We start from the raw sequence: 15,924 nt of genomic DNA, 5'->3' as shown, positions 1-15,924 counted from the left end.
AGTTCATTAAAAAAAAACCTTCCTTTACTGCTTTTAACGGTGAGCTCAAGCAATACATAACCTCCATCAAATTTTCAAACAACCAGAAAGCGATTAAGACTATCAATATATGTGAAAACTTGAAAATTTTGTTGTAAACTTATAAATTCCCCCTGGCGTATAATATAAATGTGCTTTTTTAATTGCATTTTACCATGAAAAACTGTTTTTGTATTGTGAAACAAAGTTTTGAATAAAATTTAAATTTAAAAAAAAAAACTCTTCTTCCTCTTTGCTTTCTCCTGTCCCTCACACAGCAGGCGGCTGTGTAGCCTATGATAAGATACTTGGGAGGAATAAAAACATCCAAAGACAAACATCTTCTCAGATTATAGTTTCTTGACATTCCTCTGCATGTTAAAGATGCCCTCTGGACAAGTCAATAGCTCTAAATAATTAGTGTTTGTTGTGGTTTCTCTCAGTTGAATTAGATAAGACAAATAGAGCTAGATAAACAACACTAGGCCTATTACTAGTTGCAAATAGTAGACCACAAAGAAGCTGCTATATTATAGTTGCTCAACACCCAGTTTTGAAAGAAAACAATTACAAATAAATAATGAAATTATTTAAAATTACAAAAATGCTGAAAATGCATATCAGAATCCGGAAATGTTAAGGAATTCTTCATTTCGTTCAAAACGTATGACTTCTCACCATGACTTTTATTGAAATCCAGTGACAGGTTTTACAGATTATAGACCAATAAACAAATGAGGACTGAAAACATACATTTTGGGTGAAAGGAGAAAAAAAAAAGCTGTGGCATCTGGTCACTTGCTAACATCTATTAATGTGAAACTTAAAATTAGAAATTGAGAATTCATTGAATCAGTAACAAGAGGATGGCACAGTAACAAATTAAAACAGTAAACCTTTACATTGGAAGGAAACAAGTAAGGCACTTTGCATGATACAGACTAGGACACAAGGGAGACAAAGCATTTCTTGTAACAACAACAATTTTACACACTTAAATTAAGGTAAACAAAATCCACACTATAAAAGAAGTACATCTAACATTCAGAAACAAACAACACATCTTTGGTCCCAATGAGTGTGCCACAACTGGATATCAAGAGGAAAATCCATGACTTACTACAAGGCAATCCTGGTTCTGGACAGATCGATCAAATCAAATCGATCTTAGGCTGTAGTTCAACAGAAATATGTTAAATATTCTGTGCACAGTTTACATATGCCAGTCTCATTTTCAACAGTGGTCAATGAGTGGTGTTTTTTTTTTTCCAATACAGCTTGTTAAGAACAAAATGACACAGGCACGAAAAATCATTCATAAGTTTCTCAGACATTGGGTGGCAGGGCAGAAATAGGAAATCCCTCCCATGAACTATCCCTTTAACAAAAGGGGCTGCTGAAATGGATGTGTGCTTGTTTCCAGTCACACTTCTGCATTCACGCTGAAGAGTTTCTGAGATCACGGGTTCTAAGTGGCGGCTGCTACAGAGCCTCTCTTATCACTGAAAAAGCTCTTCAGCATCATGACTTGACCGATGCCGATGATGAACAGCACAATGGTTTCTCCGATGGACCAGAAGGTGACCCGCTCCAGGAGGTGCTCTGCTTTTGATCGGTCATGCGCCTCCATCAGCCTGTACCGCGTCTGCGAGTCGATCACCACCTTTAGGACCTCGTGAATGGCGACGCAAGATGACTCCAACTGAAAGCGGAAAAGATCAGCACAGCAGTGGATTAGTCGAGAGTACAAAACTGGCCTGGGGCAAATAACATAGTGGCAGTTGGGCTACACATATGCAACTTCAATGCTTCACTCTGTTCTTGAACATGCATTTGGATTTCCTTTGCTTTTTCTGGCAAGTCCCACATCTTGAAGTGACTGTATACATTACACTATCCTGTGCATCACTGTACAACTGTATACTATCCTTAGCACAAGTCTTCACATACCTAGCAGTTGCAGGTGTTTCCCAGTACACAGTGAGATGTACTTCAAAACAACTCTGGCCCCACCTAGTGGAATTTACATAAAATGTCCCACTTCTGAAAATAGTCTTATCATCAATCTAATAACCACAACACTATTGTCATTATAACACAATTTCTCACAATTTTTTTGTTTGCATGCCCATCATAATGAATTTGTTCATGCTTAGAAATTGAGAAATAGTAAAAACAGAGGTAGCCACACGCAATCCAAAAAAATCGAAGACTAGGTGCTGGACCACCAAGAAAGACACAGGTGACATGTGCTATTTAATTATATTGTGGATAGAATATATTATGCAGACTGTATGTTCAATCCCTGTACATTTATGTATTTTTTTTCTTCTCAGCTCTTAACTAGTGTGTGGTCTGCTTTTTTTCCTTAGAAATTGAGAAATAACACAAAACATGAATGCTCAACAAGTTGCTGGGCGACAAGAAATTCCTGACAAACATTTGCATGTTTGTTAACAATTAAGGTGAGCAGATTTAATATTTTTCTTTGAGGGTGTCCACTGCAGTAGACAGTTGTTACTGAAATTGAAATTGTAAAGAAGATTCCCTTAGGATTACCTGAGTCATCGCTGAGCTTCTTGACATGCTGGGCATGAGAGGGGCCTCATCTCCATGGCGGAACTCCAGATAAACAATTTTATGGGTAAATGAGGAGAATTCATTGCTAAAGCAGACCTGATAGATTCCCTTCATGGTTGTGGTGTGAGAGAAGCTGTCATACTGCTTCTTCTTTTCATTATACAAGACATTGCTCTGGGGATCTGTGACAAAGCAGTCCACATCATAGTTCCCCCCTGCAATGACCTGAAGGAGGAAACACACAAAACAAACCAATGACACATTTGCACATATGCATGCCAATTGTCGCCGGTCTTGTGGTAACACCTCGGACTGTGCACTGTTGTCCTCCCTGAAAGTAGCTGCTCAAATGGGCTAAATGAACTGATGGATAATTGAATGGAGACCTAATTAAAAACAGATGTCAAACTACTTACAATTATGCATGTTCTTCTTAAGAGCCATGGCATGGACCATTTATGACAAATTAGTAGGCTAATTGAACAAATAAAGTTATTCCAGACACAGGGAGGTGGGGGCAGCCTCCAAAGTAACGTTAACTTACTTGAAAGTCTATGTCGAACTTCACATCTTTCTCTAGTTCCTCGTAGAAACATTGTTTCTCGTTGTCAGGCAGCTCAAATGTGAGCTCAGTGGCAAACACCGCAGACACATACAGCAGTACACAGCTCAACCCCAGGTAGGGCATGGTGAAAGCGAAGGGAAAGTGCAGAAAGCGGCACACTCCTCTGCTCAGCACCGCTATGCCGCTGAGGAAAACGGTCTAGCTCTGACGTGGCAAGAGCACAAAACACTTCCGGTGCAGGCTTGTTTACTTTTTGCAAAAATATTCGTTCATTGTTATTTAACGTTTAAAAGTGTCAGACATTACCCAATTTAACATTTAACGTAAGACAAAAACATTTTAAAATAGTTCAAGCCACGAGGTGACATGTTTCTATGATAGCCTACAGCTACACTCCGATGTAAAAAAAAAAAAAAAAAAAAGATGATAGCGTCGAAACACCGACAGTCCTGCAGCGGACCTTTCAAAATAAAAGATTAAATAACTAAAGAAAATTAAAATAAAACATTTAATGAAAAGACATACTCTTAGACTTTATATGTCTTAAGTATGTTTAGTGGTGGTGAGAAAAACATTAAAATTGTTTAAAGGTGAAAAATATTATCACCAATTCACAGATAAACCACTTTAGGCCTAGACAGCTTTTTACAGTGGCCTAGACAGTTTTTTGTGTTGTGGCCCAGACTAGTCTGGTTTTGGCTGGATAGAGCAGATTTAATTTAAATGGTTTAAATCAATTTAGTCTGTAAAATTTTATTCAGATTAAAAAAAACAATAACAATCATATTGCATTATTTTTATGATAACCATACCAGCTCAGAAAGACAGACTAAAAATCTAATATAAGTTTGAGAAATGACATACATTCTTAATCCGGTTTGAATGAAAATGTGTGTCTTTTGGCCATTAAGAAATTAACTGAATAAAAAATGTAAGGCTTTATACTGGATAGACGATTCATTCTATTTCTGCTGATGATCAGGTATGAATCCTGCCAGGCACTTCACTGCTCAGATGAGTCAGCAAGCTGCACATAAGCGTTTTTGTTTGTTTGTTTGTTTGTTTGTTTTTTCAGAATGAGTATAAACTTCTCATAAAGACATGTCGTGATAGTTTTCACATTTTAATCTTAAAAAGAAGAGAAAAAACGTCAGCAAAACTGCTGACAACAAGTACACGCTACACAGGAGTTTTATTATGAAAATCCCACTTGGCCCCTCTCACGTACTTCCGCCCAGGGAGTTGACATTTCTAACGTACCTCGAGGGGAAGCAGCTCCCAGACACAGATTTTGACATTATTTGGTGGCGATATCGGATGGATAACTCACTGTCAACGTTGACGGATATTTTCTATACCTGAAGTTTGCACAGTCAGGCTTGCGCCAGCTGAAGTTTGGCTAATTGAAGTTGTCCAACGCTTATCAGCTTGACATCATGCAAAACTACGCAGAGGCGATCAAGGACTTTGTAGAGAACCATGCCACCGGTCTCACTGTTGTATTTGTTGCAGGTAAGTCGATTCAGACGGTTGTGTTTTTTCTCTATATATATATCAGTGTAAAGAAAAAAATACCCCGTAATACCGAGAAAATAGAGTCAGAAGGGTGAAACTGTGTCAAGAGAAGTATGACACTTGTTCTAGACATCAATGGTTGTTGTTGCTACTGTACAGCCTACAGTGGTACAGTATAGGCTAATGATAAATAAATATTAAATAGTTATAAAAAGCACAGAGAAATAAGTGAAGGGAAAACCATGGCAGATAACCACAACAAGGAATATTATACTTAATATTTTTAATGCAATTCAAATTATCACAAAAAATGTCATAAAGGTGTTCATATAAACCAGTTAAACCAGTTAAAGTCACTGGACAACATTTTACTGTACTGCGATGGACGCATAGACTGTAGGATGGACGTCACCTACAGCCCTTCAAAATAAATGTACAATATTCTAAGACTGAAATAAAATCAAGCAAGTCAAAATAAAACAAAACCTTGTCAAGTCATGTGGCAAATATTTTTAAATTGTGGAAGCAGTATCTTAATCTGATGTAATCTGAATTCATGAATTTAAGTAAAGGTACATAAGTAAAAAGAGCAAAATGTAGGTACTTAAAGTTCTTTTTTTTCCTCAGGTGCAAGCTTACTGGCCTTGCGTAGATGGATGGCTGGGAGAGCGTGTCGGAGCAAGGTCAGACTGGATGGGAAAACAGTCCTGATCACAGGAGCCAACACTGGCATTGGGAAAGAGACGGCCCTGGATATGGCCCAGCGAGGTGAGACCATGATAACTGTTTATTTATCTTCTATAAATACTGTACTATTAACTATTGGTTTGCACTGTATTTATCTTAAAGCAGAAGTAAGCGATCCGGTCGTTTTGGCTAATGCTGCGTTCCAGGTAGGCTTTTGAAACCGTAAATTACAGCTTCAAGTCACAATTTACGACTTTGTAGCGTTTCAGGCAACCCACTCGTGTTTTTCCGACCTGTTTTACCGGTGAAAGTGCACTATAACGGCCACTCGTAACTTCCGACCCGTGAACTCGTACCAGATCGAACTGGTACAACTTCACAGGTCGGAAAAACACGAGTTACGAGTTGCCTTGAACGCACCATAACAGTCCTCGTCCCTACGTCACCACATTCACGGCGTTCCTTGGCTGCACACACAGCCCTTCATGCCGTTCTCTCTCCTCATTGGATAAAAACTGTAGGATACGATAAATGTTTTCTCCTCGGCTCAGAGCAGAGCAGAATGACTGACAGACCCGTGTTTCGGTCCAAACACTCTATGTAAGTGATTGCTGTCGGAAGATATAACTATTTAAGACTTATATTAACACAAATATATCACTTACTTCTGCTTTAACTGACTAATAACGTCCTCTCTTCCTGTTTAAATCCCAAATGCATTGATTATGTTTTAATTTCTGTCAAGGGGCCAGAGTGATCTTAGCCTGCAGGGATATGACCAGAGCCCGCATTGCAGCTGATGAAATCCGGCAGAAGAGTGGAAATGGCAACGTGGTGGTGAAGAAACTGGATCTCTCCTCGCTGCAGTCCATTAGAGACCTAGCCAAGGACGTCCAGGAGAATGAGCAACGTCTGGACATCCTCATCAACAATGCAGGTACATACATCCAGCATCAAAATAAATATTATAAAAACATACAGGGATCCATGTCTAAACAGAATTTCATGAACTCACTGTAATTTATCAGCCTTATCTCATTATGGGCTATGAAGCTACAGGATATTCATTAGTTTGTTTTGTTCCATGTAAATGTATTGGTGTTTTTTTTTTAGGTATCATGATGTGTCCCAAGTGGCAGACTGATGATGGCTTTGAAATGCAGTTTGGTGTCAACCACCTGGGGCATTTTCTCCTCACCAACTGTCTCCTTGACCTGCTGAAGAAGTCAACCCCAAGTCGTATCGTCGTTGTCTCCAGCCTGGCACACGAGAAAGGTAGAGGCAGCACAGCAACTTCAGTCTGCACATCAGCGCCACGGATATCAAACATGATCACACAAAAACTGTATTTATAATGTGTCGCTATTTACTTACTTTTTGGTTGATCTTCATTGTAGATAGTGCTTTCATAATTGTTTGTGTTTTTCAAAATGTATTTTTCTCTGGATTGTTTCCTGCAGGAAAGATTCACTTTGACGACATCAACCTGGATGAAGACTATACACCTCAGGAGAGCTACCGCCAAAGCAAGCTGGCCAATGTGCTCTTCTGCAGAGAGCTGGCTTCAAGACTCCAAGGTAGAGTATAATGCACACTGCATGATAGATATGTTGTTATTAATCATATATTACACGGGTAAAGGAGGAAAAAGTCTTGTGTATTGCAGTTCAAACTTGATCTGATTCCTCTCATTAGACACGGGTGTGACAGTGTACAGCCTTCACCCTGGGGTCATCCGCACAGAGCTGGGCCGCCACTTCTTCCCTACTTTATCCCTGTGGAAGAGGATCATAGCCAAGCCATTGGTAATGCTGATCAAAAGTCCCTGGGAAGGAGCCCAGACCACAATCTACTGCGCAGTAGACGAGAGCCAGGCAAACGTCAGCGGCCTCTACTACAGGCAAGTACATCTGCAATGAAACTCACTCGACTGCAAAGATAAAGCTCATGAACTGGAACCTCCATATTAAAAATGTCTAAATTTTGATGAGATTTTTTTCTTATGTAGAGTGAAATGGAAAGGACTATTGTTTTACAAAATAGAAAAAATGGTTTAGTATAATTTTGCATTTTAATTCCTGTAATAACCCTGAGATAAGTATTGAATCTATTGAATGTTTTTGATACCAACTCTTTTGTCTCCATTGTACACTGAAAAACTGTTTATATTATGTCATGGTTTATTACACGAGCAATAATAGCAATATCCATAACAGATCAGATCATGAACACACTATATCAGGCTTTTATTGATCTCGTCCTCTTCATTCATTCATGTCTTCCACCCTACAGTGATTGCGCCCCCAAAACGCCAGCACCGCAGGCCCTGGATGACGCTGCAGCCAAGAAGCTATGGGATCTCAGTGCCTCCATGGTCGGTCTGGCTTAGACACATCAGCCCACCCTGCTTCAACCGGCCATTCCTCCTGCTGGAGACAGTGGCCCTGTTTACATGGGTGGATAAATTATAGAAATTCACTTTATTATCTAATTATTTTTTTGTACCTGTCCAAATCTTCTATAGCTGAAAGATTTGATCATGGGTTCAAAACTTTGCACTAATCAATGAAATATTAAAGTGGGTGCACTGATTTATCTTTATATTGCAGAATATATATTCCGCATACTTAATATTATCTGCTTTGTTGTGTATTTATAGTATGCTCTTATATCCTTACAAAACATGCTTATTTGTCATGTTACCATATGACTTTACCATCATTTCGATTAGCAATTTATGCTACATATTTAACTTCTAACATGTTTTGGTTTGGATGCTAAAATGCTTGCTTTCCAAAGGTTCTTATTGATTTTATCACGTGATTTGTGCTAATTTTGTGCAAATTCAAAGAGACTTGTAAAGCTTCAAACTGTTGCATTTATTTATGGCATTTAAGAACAATTAACCAACATACAGTAAGATGAATGTACAGTTTCTGTATAAACTTCACTGCAGAAACACACAGAAAGCAATACTACAATTTAAAAAACAAACAAACTACAAGGGCAGGAGAATGAGAGCCTATTTGTGTCCTTAATGGAGAAGTAGTCCCAAAGTGTTAGGTAAAAGCTGGGAAGTGACCTTTAGTGCTGGCAGTGGTGAAAAGATTGTTGCACCCGGGAGGAGAGAGGATCCTCCACCAGGTGTACAGAGGGAGTGGACGCCTCGGGGGCAGAGAGCAGTTAGGAAACACCCAGTAGATCCAGTATTGTCATGTTACTGGGTGCCCAGTGTGTGTGTGTGTGTGTGTGTGTGTGTGTGTGTTTTATACATGATGGGTGCTGTTTGTTGTGTCATTATGTGGTAGTCTTGGTGTTTTGTTACTTCTAAGGTGAGAATTTAATGATATACAGTACCTTTGTTGACCAAGTGATCAAAAGGAAAGCAACAGCAATGTAACACTTTAGGCAATAAATGTCTGATGAAAGGTGATTTTTCTTTTGGAAGTTCTTATTATAATATATTAGATACGTGGTATATTTGTGGAAGACGGACAGTTGCACATGATGAAAAATATCAGTTGTTTAGCTTTACTTCAACACTTGTGGTTTGCGGAAACAAGCTTTTGTGACCAAGTTATCAGCAAATTTGTGTTGAAATGGTGAATTCAGTCCCTCTTTTTTTATTCAAGATCAGTTTATGCAAACAAGAGAGAACAGAGGGTCAGACAGTCTGTCAGAGCTCCTTATTGGAAGCTCTGATTTAAAAGTTTCCCAGAGCTTTTTTTTTTTTTTTTTAAATCCAGCCAGATACGAATGTAAATGGGAATTGGCTGAATTGACTTTTAAAAGAACACACTTAAAATAATGTCATCTTGTTTTTACTAATAAATCAGCAAATGTGCCATGACGTAACTTATCACTATCAGCACTTTAATATTCTACAATTTGCATACTCCTATTTCCAGCTCTCAGCCATCATTATCTCCCAGTTTGATGATAATCTGTCTTTTTTTTTGTATCAACATGCACAACATGCATGTGCATGTATAGTATGTTCAGTATGAGTTACATGTCCTCCCCCACGAAACTTTACAATGTCTGAGCCGTAATTAAATTTAAATGCCAAGGCTGCATGGTTGTGGGTGTGAAATTCATGACATTGCATCATTGACATGCATTGTGTTGCAGTAACTCACCATTATGTACTCCAATTCACCAGTGGCATCTTCCTCAGTGTATAGTTAGCAGATTACGTTGGCCATGTTGTGCCAAACTATAGGACGTCCAAGTTTGCTGTGACCCCGCTCCTTCTCTAAATTGTCAAACCAGGTTTTTCCCTTTTGATGAAATGCAGCATCTTCCCTGAAGTTGCAGCAGAGAAAGCTGCATTGTTGCCTTCCCTCGTATTTCTGGGAAACATGACGTTTGAACAGGTGCACTCTAATCTGCCTGAAGGCAATTTGTGTTTCAATTAATATTCCACTGTCAATCATTTTGCATGATAGAAATACAAAGACATTTTCCATTGTTCCTGTTGGTCCTTGGATTTTAAGTTCAACCTAAAGTCTCCCATTAAATCATGAAAAAATAAGATAAAATAAAATAACATTGTTTCATTACTGACAAATGATAAAATAGATCACAATGCAAAGGTTAGAGCAGATGAATGCATGAACCCCTTAACACACAAGTTTACATTTCTGACAAAAGCTCTTATTTTCCTAACAACTCTGATGCATTCAAAAAGCAATAACTAACAGGTATTATACTGTAGCCACCCTTCTAAAACTCATTTCATAACTTTAACAAAAAAGCATGTACAAAGATGAGTAACAGCCTTCAGCATGACCACAAATTATGAACTGAGTTTGTGGATTACCCCAAAGGCTTACTGACCCAGATGTTGTAGCTCCAGTGTCTGTAGGTAATGTCATGCACATGCCCTTATCAGTTCTCCGTCCAACGGATACAGAATCTATAGCTGGGCTGGAAAAGTGATAAGGAGATGTGAGCGACCACAGTTAACACAGCATCTTTTTAAATCTCTGCCCTATACTGTGATGAAGGACTTGTTTCTGAATCTGTTTAAGAACAAAAATGAATTCTGGGAGTGTTACAAAGGTCCCCAACCAAAGGCTGCATGAAGCTGCCATCCTTTTCCTCAAAGTCCTGGCACTGAGAGCGGAGTTCCCGAGGTCGGAGCGGATGAGACCTGTTGCTTCATTTCCATCATTCAGTCAGAGCAGAGATAAATCTGGAGAAGTCCCTCTCTGTCTTTCTCTACCATCTCTGCAGGCTGAAAACCGGCCGGGTCCTTACGCAGCGAGGAACTAGTTAAGCTTTAACGCGTCAAAGTGGGCTCCTGCAGCAGAAGCCCTTCACTGTTTGACTGCTGACAGACTTTTGAGACACACCCCATTGATGAGTTTTATTTCACTGCGGCCCCGCCTGGCTCTGAGGGATTTCACTGCTGCCATTGGTTCATATGCTGAACTCACCATACCTGCCCCCTGGCTCCCGTGGACCGGAGCCAAATAGTTCCTCCAGCTGTCAGTCACAGGGAGATCAGCCAGTGGGATGAGAGAGGCCAGGCTTGGCGGGTGTGTTCCCACCAGGTGTGGCTGAGAAGCACATTCCAATATGTACATACCTGTCAGCTCCTCCGGTATTCAGCTGCTCCTAGAAAGTGAGACCTCTGTTGACCACTCGCTCTCCTCTCGGGGCCCATGCAGAGGGAGAAGGAAATAGCTCTTGTTTCAGTGGACAAACAAGCAATTTTTCCTCCCATGCTGTGTTGTATCTTCAATTCCTTTTAAAGCACACCACTTCCTTCATCATTCCTGCTTCATTTTACAGCGAGAGCCATAGGTCATAGAGGATACAGGCATGAGTAAACATGAATGTCACCAACATAAAGTCATTGTATGGGGCCCTGCTTTGTGCCTCAAAGGCTGTGTGCAGTGTAAACATGGAGGAGTTACTAGAAGCAAACTTTTCAATTCTGAGCACAATGTAGTGATTAGGTGTAAAGGGGTTTTTCTGAAAGGTGTATTTCAGGTATCACAGACTACCACAGTTGTATCTCACTATACAGCCTGTTAAACTGTGGAGACAGTTTGCGTACAGGTGCAGGCAGTGGCATGTGCTTCCCCCCTCCAGCAAAGAACATCAGATCTTCTGCGCCTGTTTTCTCCCTGTGGAGATCATAAAGCCTCAACGAGAATGTGTGTGAAGTGGAGATTTGTGCTGTCTGCCCCTCTGGTATGAAGGGCTCTCTCTCTCTCTCTTCCTCTTATTTAGGCCATTTTCTTTCAGTCTCTTCATCCCTCTCTCCCACCTTCTTTACAGTATGTCTCTTTCCTCTCGCAGTGGATTCCTCTGTCTGTGTCTCTCGGTTTCTTTCTTTCTTTCTTTCTCTCCGTCCCAGAAGCGAGTGGTGTATGCCTCGGGCAGGAGTGGGAATGCAGGTTTGCAGCTCTCACAGGCCTTGAGCAGAGGAGAGCATAGCCCATACCGTGATTACCTTTGGACGAGTCTGTGCATGTGTTGAGCTGAATCAGGGCAGCCACGGTGACTAAGCTTCTCTGTGTCACCAGTCACTCACCTACTGTAGCTTCAGCTCTCTTCAAACTTTGCTGACTGCTTAACGGGTGGAAATCATCCACTTCTGTGGTTCTTCATCTGAGAAAAAGTTGCTTTATATATAGAAATCTTATAAAAGAAGATGCTTCTGCTACAATTAACAATAATGATGATAATTATAACAATGATAGTGCCAATATTGTCCAATGATACAGGAGTTTAGAAGCAAATCATTCAAAGAGGGAAATGCCCAGCAGTCGCAGCGTACAGCAAAGCTTTAGTGTTCCAGAAGAATAATTTGGCTCACAGACAGCCATCAGTATTAACAAAACAATACAGGAAAGTACTCAAGCCATCAGTGTGTAGGACTTCTTTGTCACTGAATGGCATTTTGGCAAACAGAGGGGACATATTTGTTAATCCATAGCCCATATAATTTAACAGAATATATTTACTTATTTTGTGCTTTTTGGTTACTTCTGTTGTTATTGAAATTATTTTTTAATATTACTATTATTATATAAACACAGAGCAGGGTCCATTGGAGCCCAAATAATGAGTAGCAACGTAAAACCACGTAACCACAGTACAAAAAACACATGTGTAACTGGCTTCAGTGTTGGTTGCCACTTTTTTAGAAACACGGAGCACACTCGGGGAGAACTGTGGGGATTTTATTTTATTTTTTTTTAATCATCAAAACTTGTACGTGCCTTAATTTTTATAACATTTCTGTTCTGTGTACACAAGCCTAAAACAACACTTGAGCTGATAATGTGGTGTTTTAAAAAATCTCATTATTAATAATCTTATGGTTCTTCTTAGTGTTGTTGTCGTTGTTGTGGGGAGAGACATACAGTAGAGAGGACGGATCAGGATCAAGATCAGAATCAGGATCAGGATCAGGATCAGGATCAGGATCAGGATCAGGATCAGGATCAGGATCAGGATCAGGATCAGGGGTGTTTGTAAGAATTCCTGGGCCTGGGCTGGCAGGAGGATTTCCAGATAGTTGTGAGGGGTGTTTGGCCCTGAGGCTGTGTTCTGTCGCCGGGGATAAAGACATTGTCAAGTGAACACACACAGACAACAGGGTGGTGCTGAGTCAGCTGTCCGCCTCGTTTAGCACATGCTGCACTGCTTCCGACTCTTCACCACGCGGTTCCCATCAGCTCAGTAACGGCTGCTCTGTAACACACACTGATGAAATATGAATGAATATATTTCACTTTTATGGGCTGTGACAAAATGTAGACTTTTGAAAGTTTTTTTTTCTCCTGTTTGTTTTCTTTAAAATAAATGAGATGCAGTGAAGAAAAGTGTCTCATGAGGTGCTTAAATCCTCCAAAACACTCTAGTTTGTTATCTGACATCATTTCAAAGGAAATAAATGTGATTTTGAGTGAGTTTGTTCGTTTGATTGTTCAATCTTCACAGTTTCCCTATAGTACTCTTCCATTTGGTACCACGCAGCCCTCTTCTGCATGGTTTGACATTCTGCTCTTGATCATTTGTGATGTCTTAGCGTATCATCGGGAGAGGAAGGGCTGTAGCCATCTCTGCTGGCATTGTTGTCCATTATTTAGCTGAGTTCCTCTCGTCAGTGTGAAAGTCTGGCGCTAACCAAACAGGCGTCGGCCTCTCTTTATCCAGTTCCGGGGGGTTTTGTAGGAACATCAGACGCCAGGGCCACTCATGTGGACCAGAGGAGATCTGCTAAAGCATCTTCTGTCCCGCACTGGGATTAGAGTGGACACATTCCTGACCCCTCTGCTCTGCAGTTCCCACCACTGCACTGTTCACATGTGTGTATGGAAAACCACGTGTGCTTTCATACATGAACACACAGATAGGTATGCGTGCATTCAGAGACAGACACACAATAATACCATGCCATTCAATTTAATTAATTGTGAATGGCAATCATAGGTCACAGCAAATCGAAATAGAAACTATTATTATTATAACAACACACCCTCTGGGAAAAAAAAATCCCTTTCTACACACTACTCTTAAAACTATCAACTTAGAGTCTCTCACTAATCTTTACAAGTCTCTAAGGAGTCAAGCTCTGCAGGTACACGTGACATCACATTACACTTTACACGCTGACTGCATGTTTAACATGTAACAAACAAATGTGAAGTTTCATTTCATACAGAACAACACACCAAACTCACAGTGGGTGATATAGTATATAGTCAATGAGAGTATACACTCATCCCAAACACATAAATCTACAACTACAGTACTGAAAACAACAGTGTATAAAGGTTCTGGCTACATGAGGCCATAATACAATGTCTTCCACACATCACACGCAATGTTGGCCGTGGCCAGGCAGCGGAGGGAAGTACCCCCTGGTGCGTTGAATCCTCCCCTGGACGGACTCCAGTGGAATGTCCCCACATGCCTCCTCCAGCGCCGCCAAAGGTTTTCCCACTCGGGGAAAAGATTCCTGTCGCACACCGTCCCCCCACCAGGCTGAAAACAACTCCTGTTTATTGATCCTGGAATTCTCTCTTTGCTGTGTTGTTGTTGTTGCTGTTTCTTGTTTGTACCTGTTGAATGTCAGATGAGTTCAGAAACAATGGAGTCTGAGTTAGAGTATCACTCTTGTTGTAGGTGAAATGTTTTTGAAATGTTGATTGATTGAAACCTTTATTTATCCCTGCAGGGAGATTCAGGTGTCCGAAACAGCAACAGTTAAAAAAAAGTTTAAAAAAAGAGCCAATTCAAAAAGTGCCATGTCCATGGGTCAAAGTGTCAAGTCTGTGTGCAGTGTTGTGATTTTAAAAAGGTGCGGTTCTCTTTGCAGGTACGTACGGAGTGTCCCTCACAACTAGCCCAGCTGCTCCATTACATCCAGTCTGTGTTGTGGAACCTGATGGCTATGGTACAAATGACTGGCCAAAGCGTTTGGTGGACTGCTGCGGTGCCACAACATATTTTTAATATTGGTCATAAACTCAGATTAATTGGACTTTAGTGGACCCAATGTTAACATGAACCAGAAACAAGCAAAAAAAACAAAAAAAAAACAGTAGGACTGAGAACCGGAAAAGCTAAATGAAGTACAGGCATCATCAATTGTGTTTTCAGTTCTTTATACTACTTAAACTTGATACAATACACAACATAGGTACAAGACAACACAAGATGACATGGCACAGTTTGAGACAACATAACTTGATTGATGTGTGTGTGTGGTTGTGGTGAGAGAAATAAGTAAAACGTGCTGAACTTCAAACAACCACCGAGATCTTTTGTTGACAGTCATCACAGACTCCACTAAAGCTGTTGGGGGTTAAATACCTACCAACCTTCATATTGTTTAAAACTTGTCACAGGCCTTCAGTTGCATCTCTCAACTACCTATGAGAAAATGAGGGTATAGGCCTATGCTTTAGGGGTGATGATAGCCGTTGCTAATTTTAGTTCAGTGCAGCTCTGTGTCACTGGGTTTCTACACCCCAGCTTAGGTTGTGATGCTTTTCTTCATCAAATCATCAGTCCGACATAAATAAATGCAAATCAGTCACATTCAGATCAGCTGAGGCCACTGAGCAGACCAGTGATGTGCGTTTGTAAAAAGTAGGTTGACCTGGGGTAAATTGTAACAGTGAGATTAAAAACTAAAAACTGAGACCAAACCAAATAAACACGCATATATGTAAGTTTATTGTGCATGTTCCAACACTAATAATCTTTCTCTGGTTCAGTATGAACAAAAAGAACTCATCACTGATGGTTAAATGAAGAACAGTGACAGTGTTCAGAGAGCTGTCTTAAAGAACATCTTCTACCAGTGAATGGTGACATGTACATGTATGAATGTAAACCTTCAGCAGCAGGTCAGAAGCAGCTCATAGTCCATGTCAAATTCCAGGATAGACGGTGGCACTAAATAACACTTAATAAAACAACAAAGATAAAAGGTGGTACAACCATACCCACCCTTGTCAGCAGTTGTTTACCGTACCAGCATGGTTTGAAATAAACATTAATGAAATGACTTATATTTTACCTAAGAA

General features: G+C 40.2%; 2 protein-coding genes across 2 annotated transcripts; one reads left to right on the top strand and one right to left on the bottom strand.

Moving 5' to 3' along the window:
- Positions 1 to 685: 685 nt before the first annotated feature.
- Positions 686 to 3,380, bottom strand: tmed3 (transmembrane p24 trafficking protein 3). The gene is made up of 3 exons (XM_085764588.1): positions 3,143 to 3,380; positions 2,578 to 2,823; positions 686 to 1,720 (listed from the first exon to the last, which is right to left on the bottom strand). Exons 1-3 carry the CDS (start codon positions 3,284 to 3,286, stop codon positions 1,487 to 1,489), a joined length of 624 nt encoding a protein of 207 aa, XP_085620714.1. The 5' UTR covers positions 3,287 to 3,380; the 3' UTR covers positions 686 to 1,486.
- A 1,016-nt stretch (positions 3,381 to 4,396) lies between these two features.
- On the top strand, positions 4,397 to 8,283 carry LOC146989846 (retinol dehydrogenase 13). The gene is made up of 7 exons (XM_085764563.1): positions 4,397 to 4,675; positions 5,306 to 5,446; positions 6,111 to 6,302; positions 6,479 to 6,640; positions 6,826 to 6,942; positions 7,061 to 7,265; positions 7,658 to 8,283. Exons 1-7 carry the CDS (start codon positions 4,600 to 4,602, stop codon positions 7,752 to 7,754), a joined length of 990 nt encoding a protein of 329 aa, XP_085620689.1. The 5' UTR covers positions 4,397 to 4,599; the 3' UTR covers positions 7,755 to 8,283.
- Positions 8,284 to 15,924: the final 7,641 nt, after the last annotated feature.

The sequence above is a fragment of the Trachurus japonicus genome, chromosome 3 (assembly GCF_045865225.1).
Source record: "Trachurus japonicus isolate A0001 chromosome 3, Traja_1.0".
NCBI lineage: Eukaryota > Metazoa > Chordata > Actinopteri > Carangiformes > Carangidae > Trachurus > Trachurus japonicus.
This window is presented reverse-complemented; position numbering and strand designations above follow the sequence as displayed.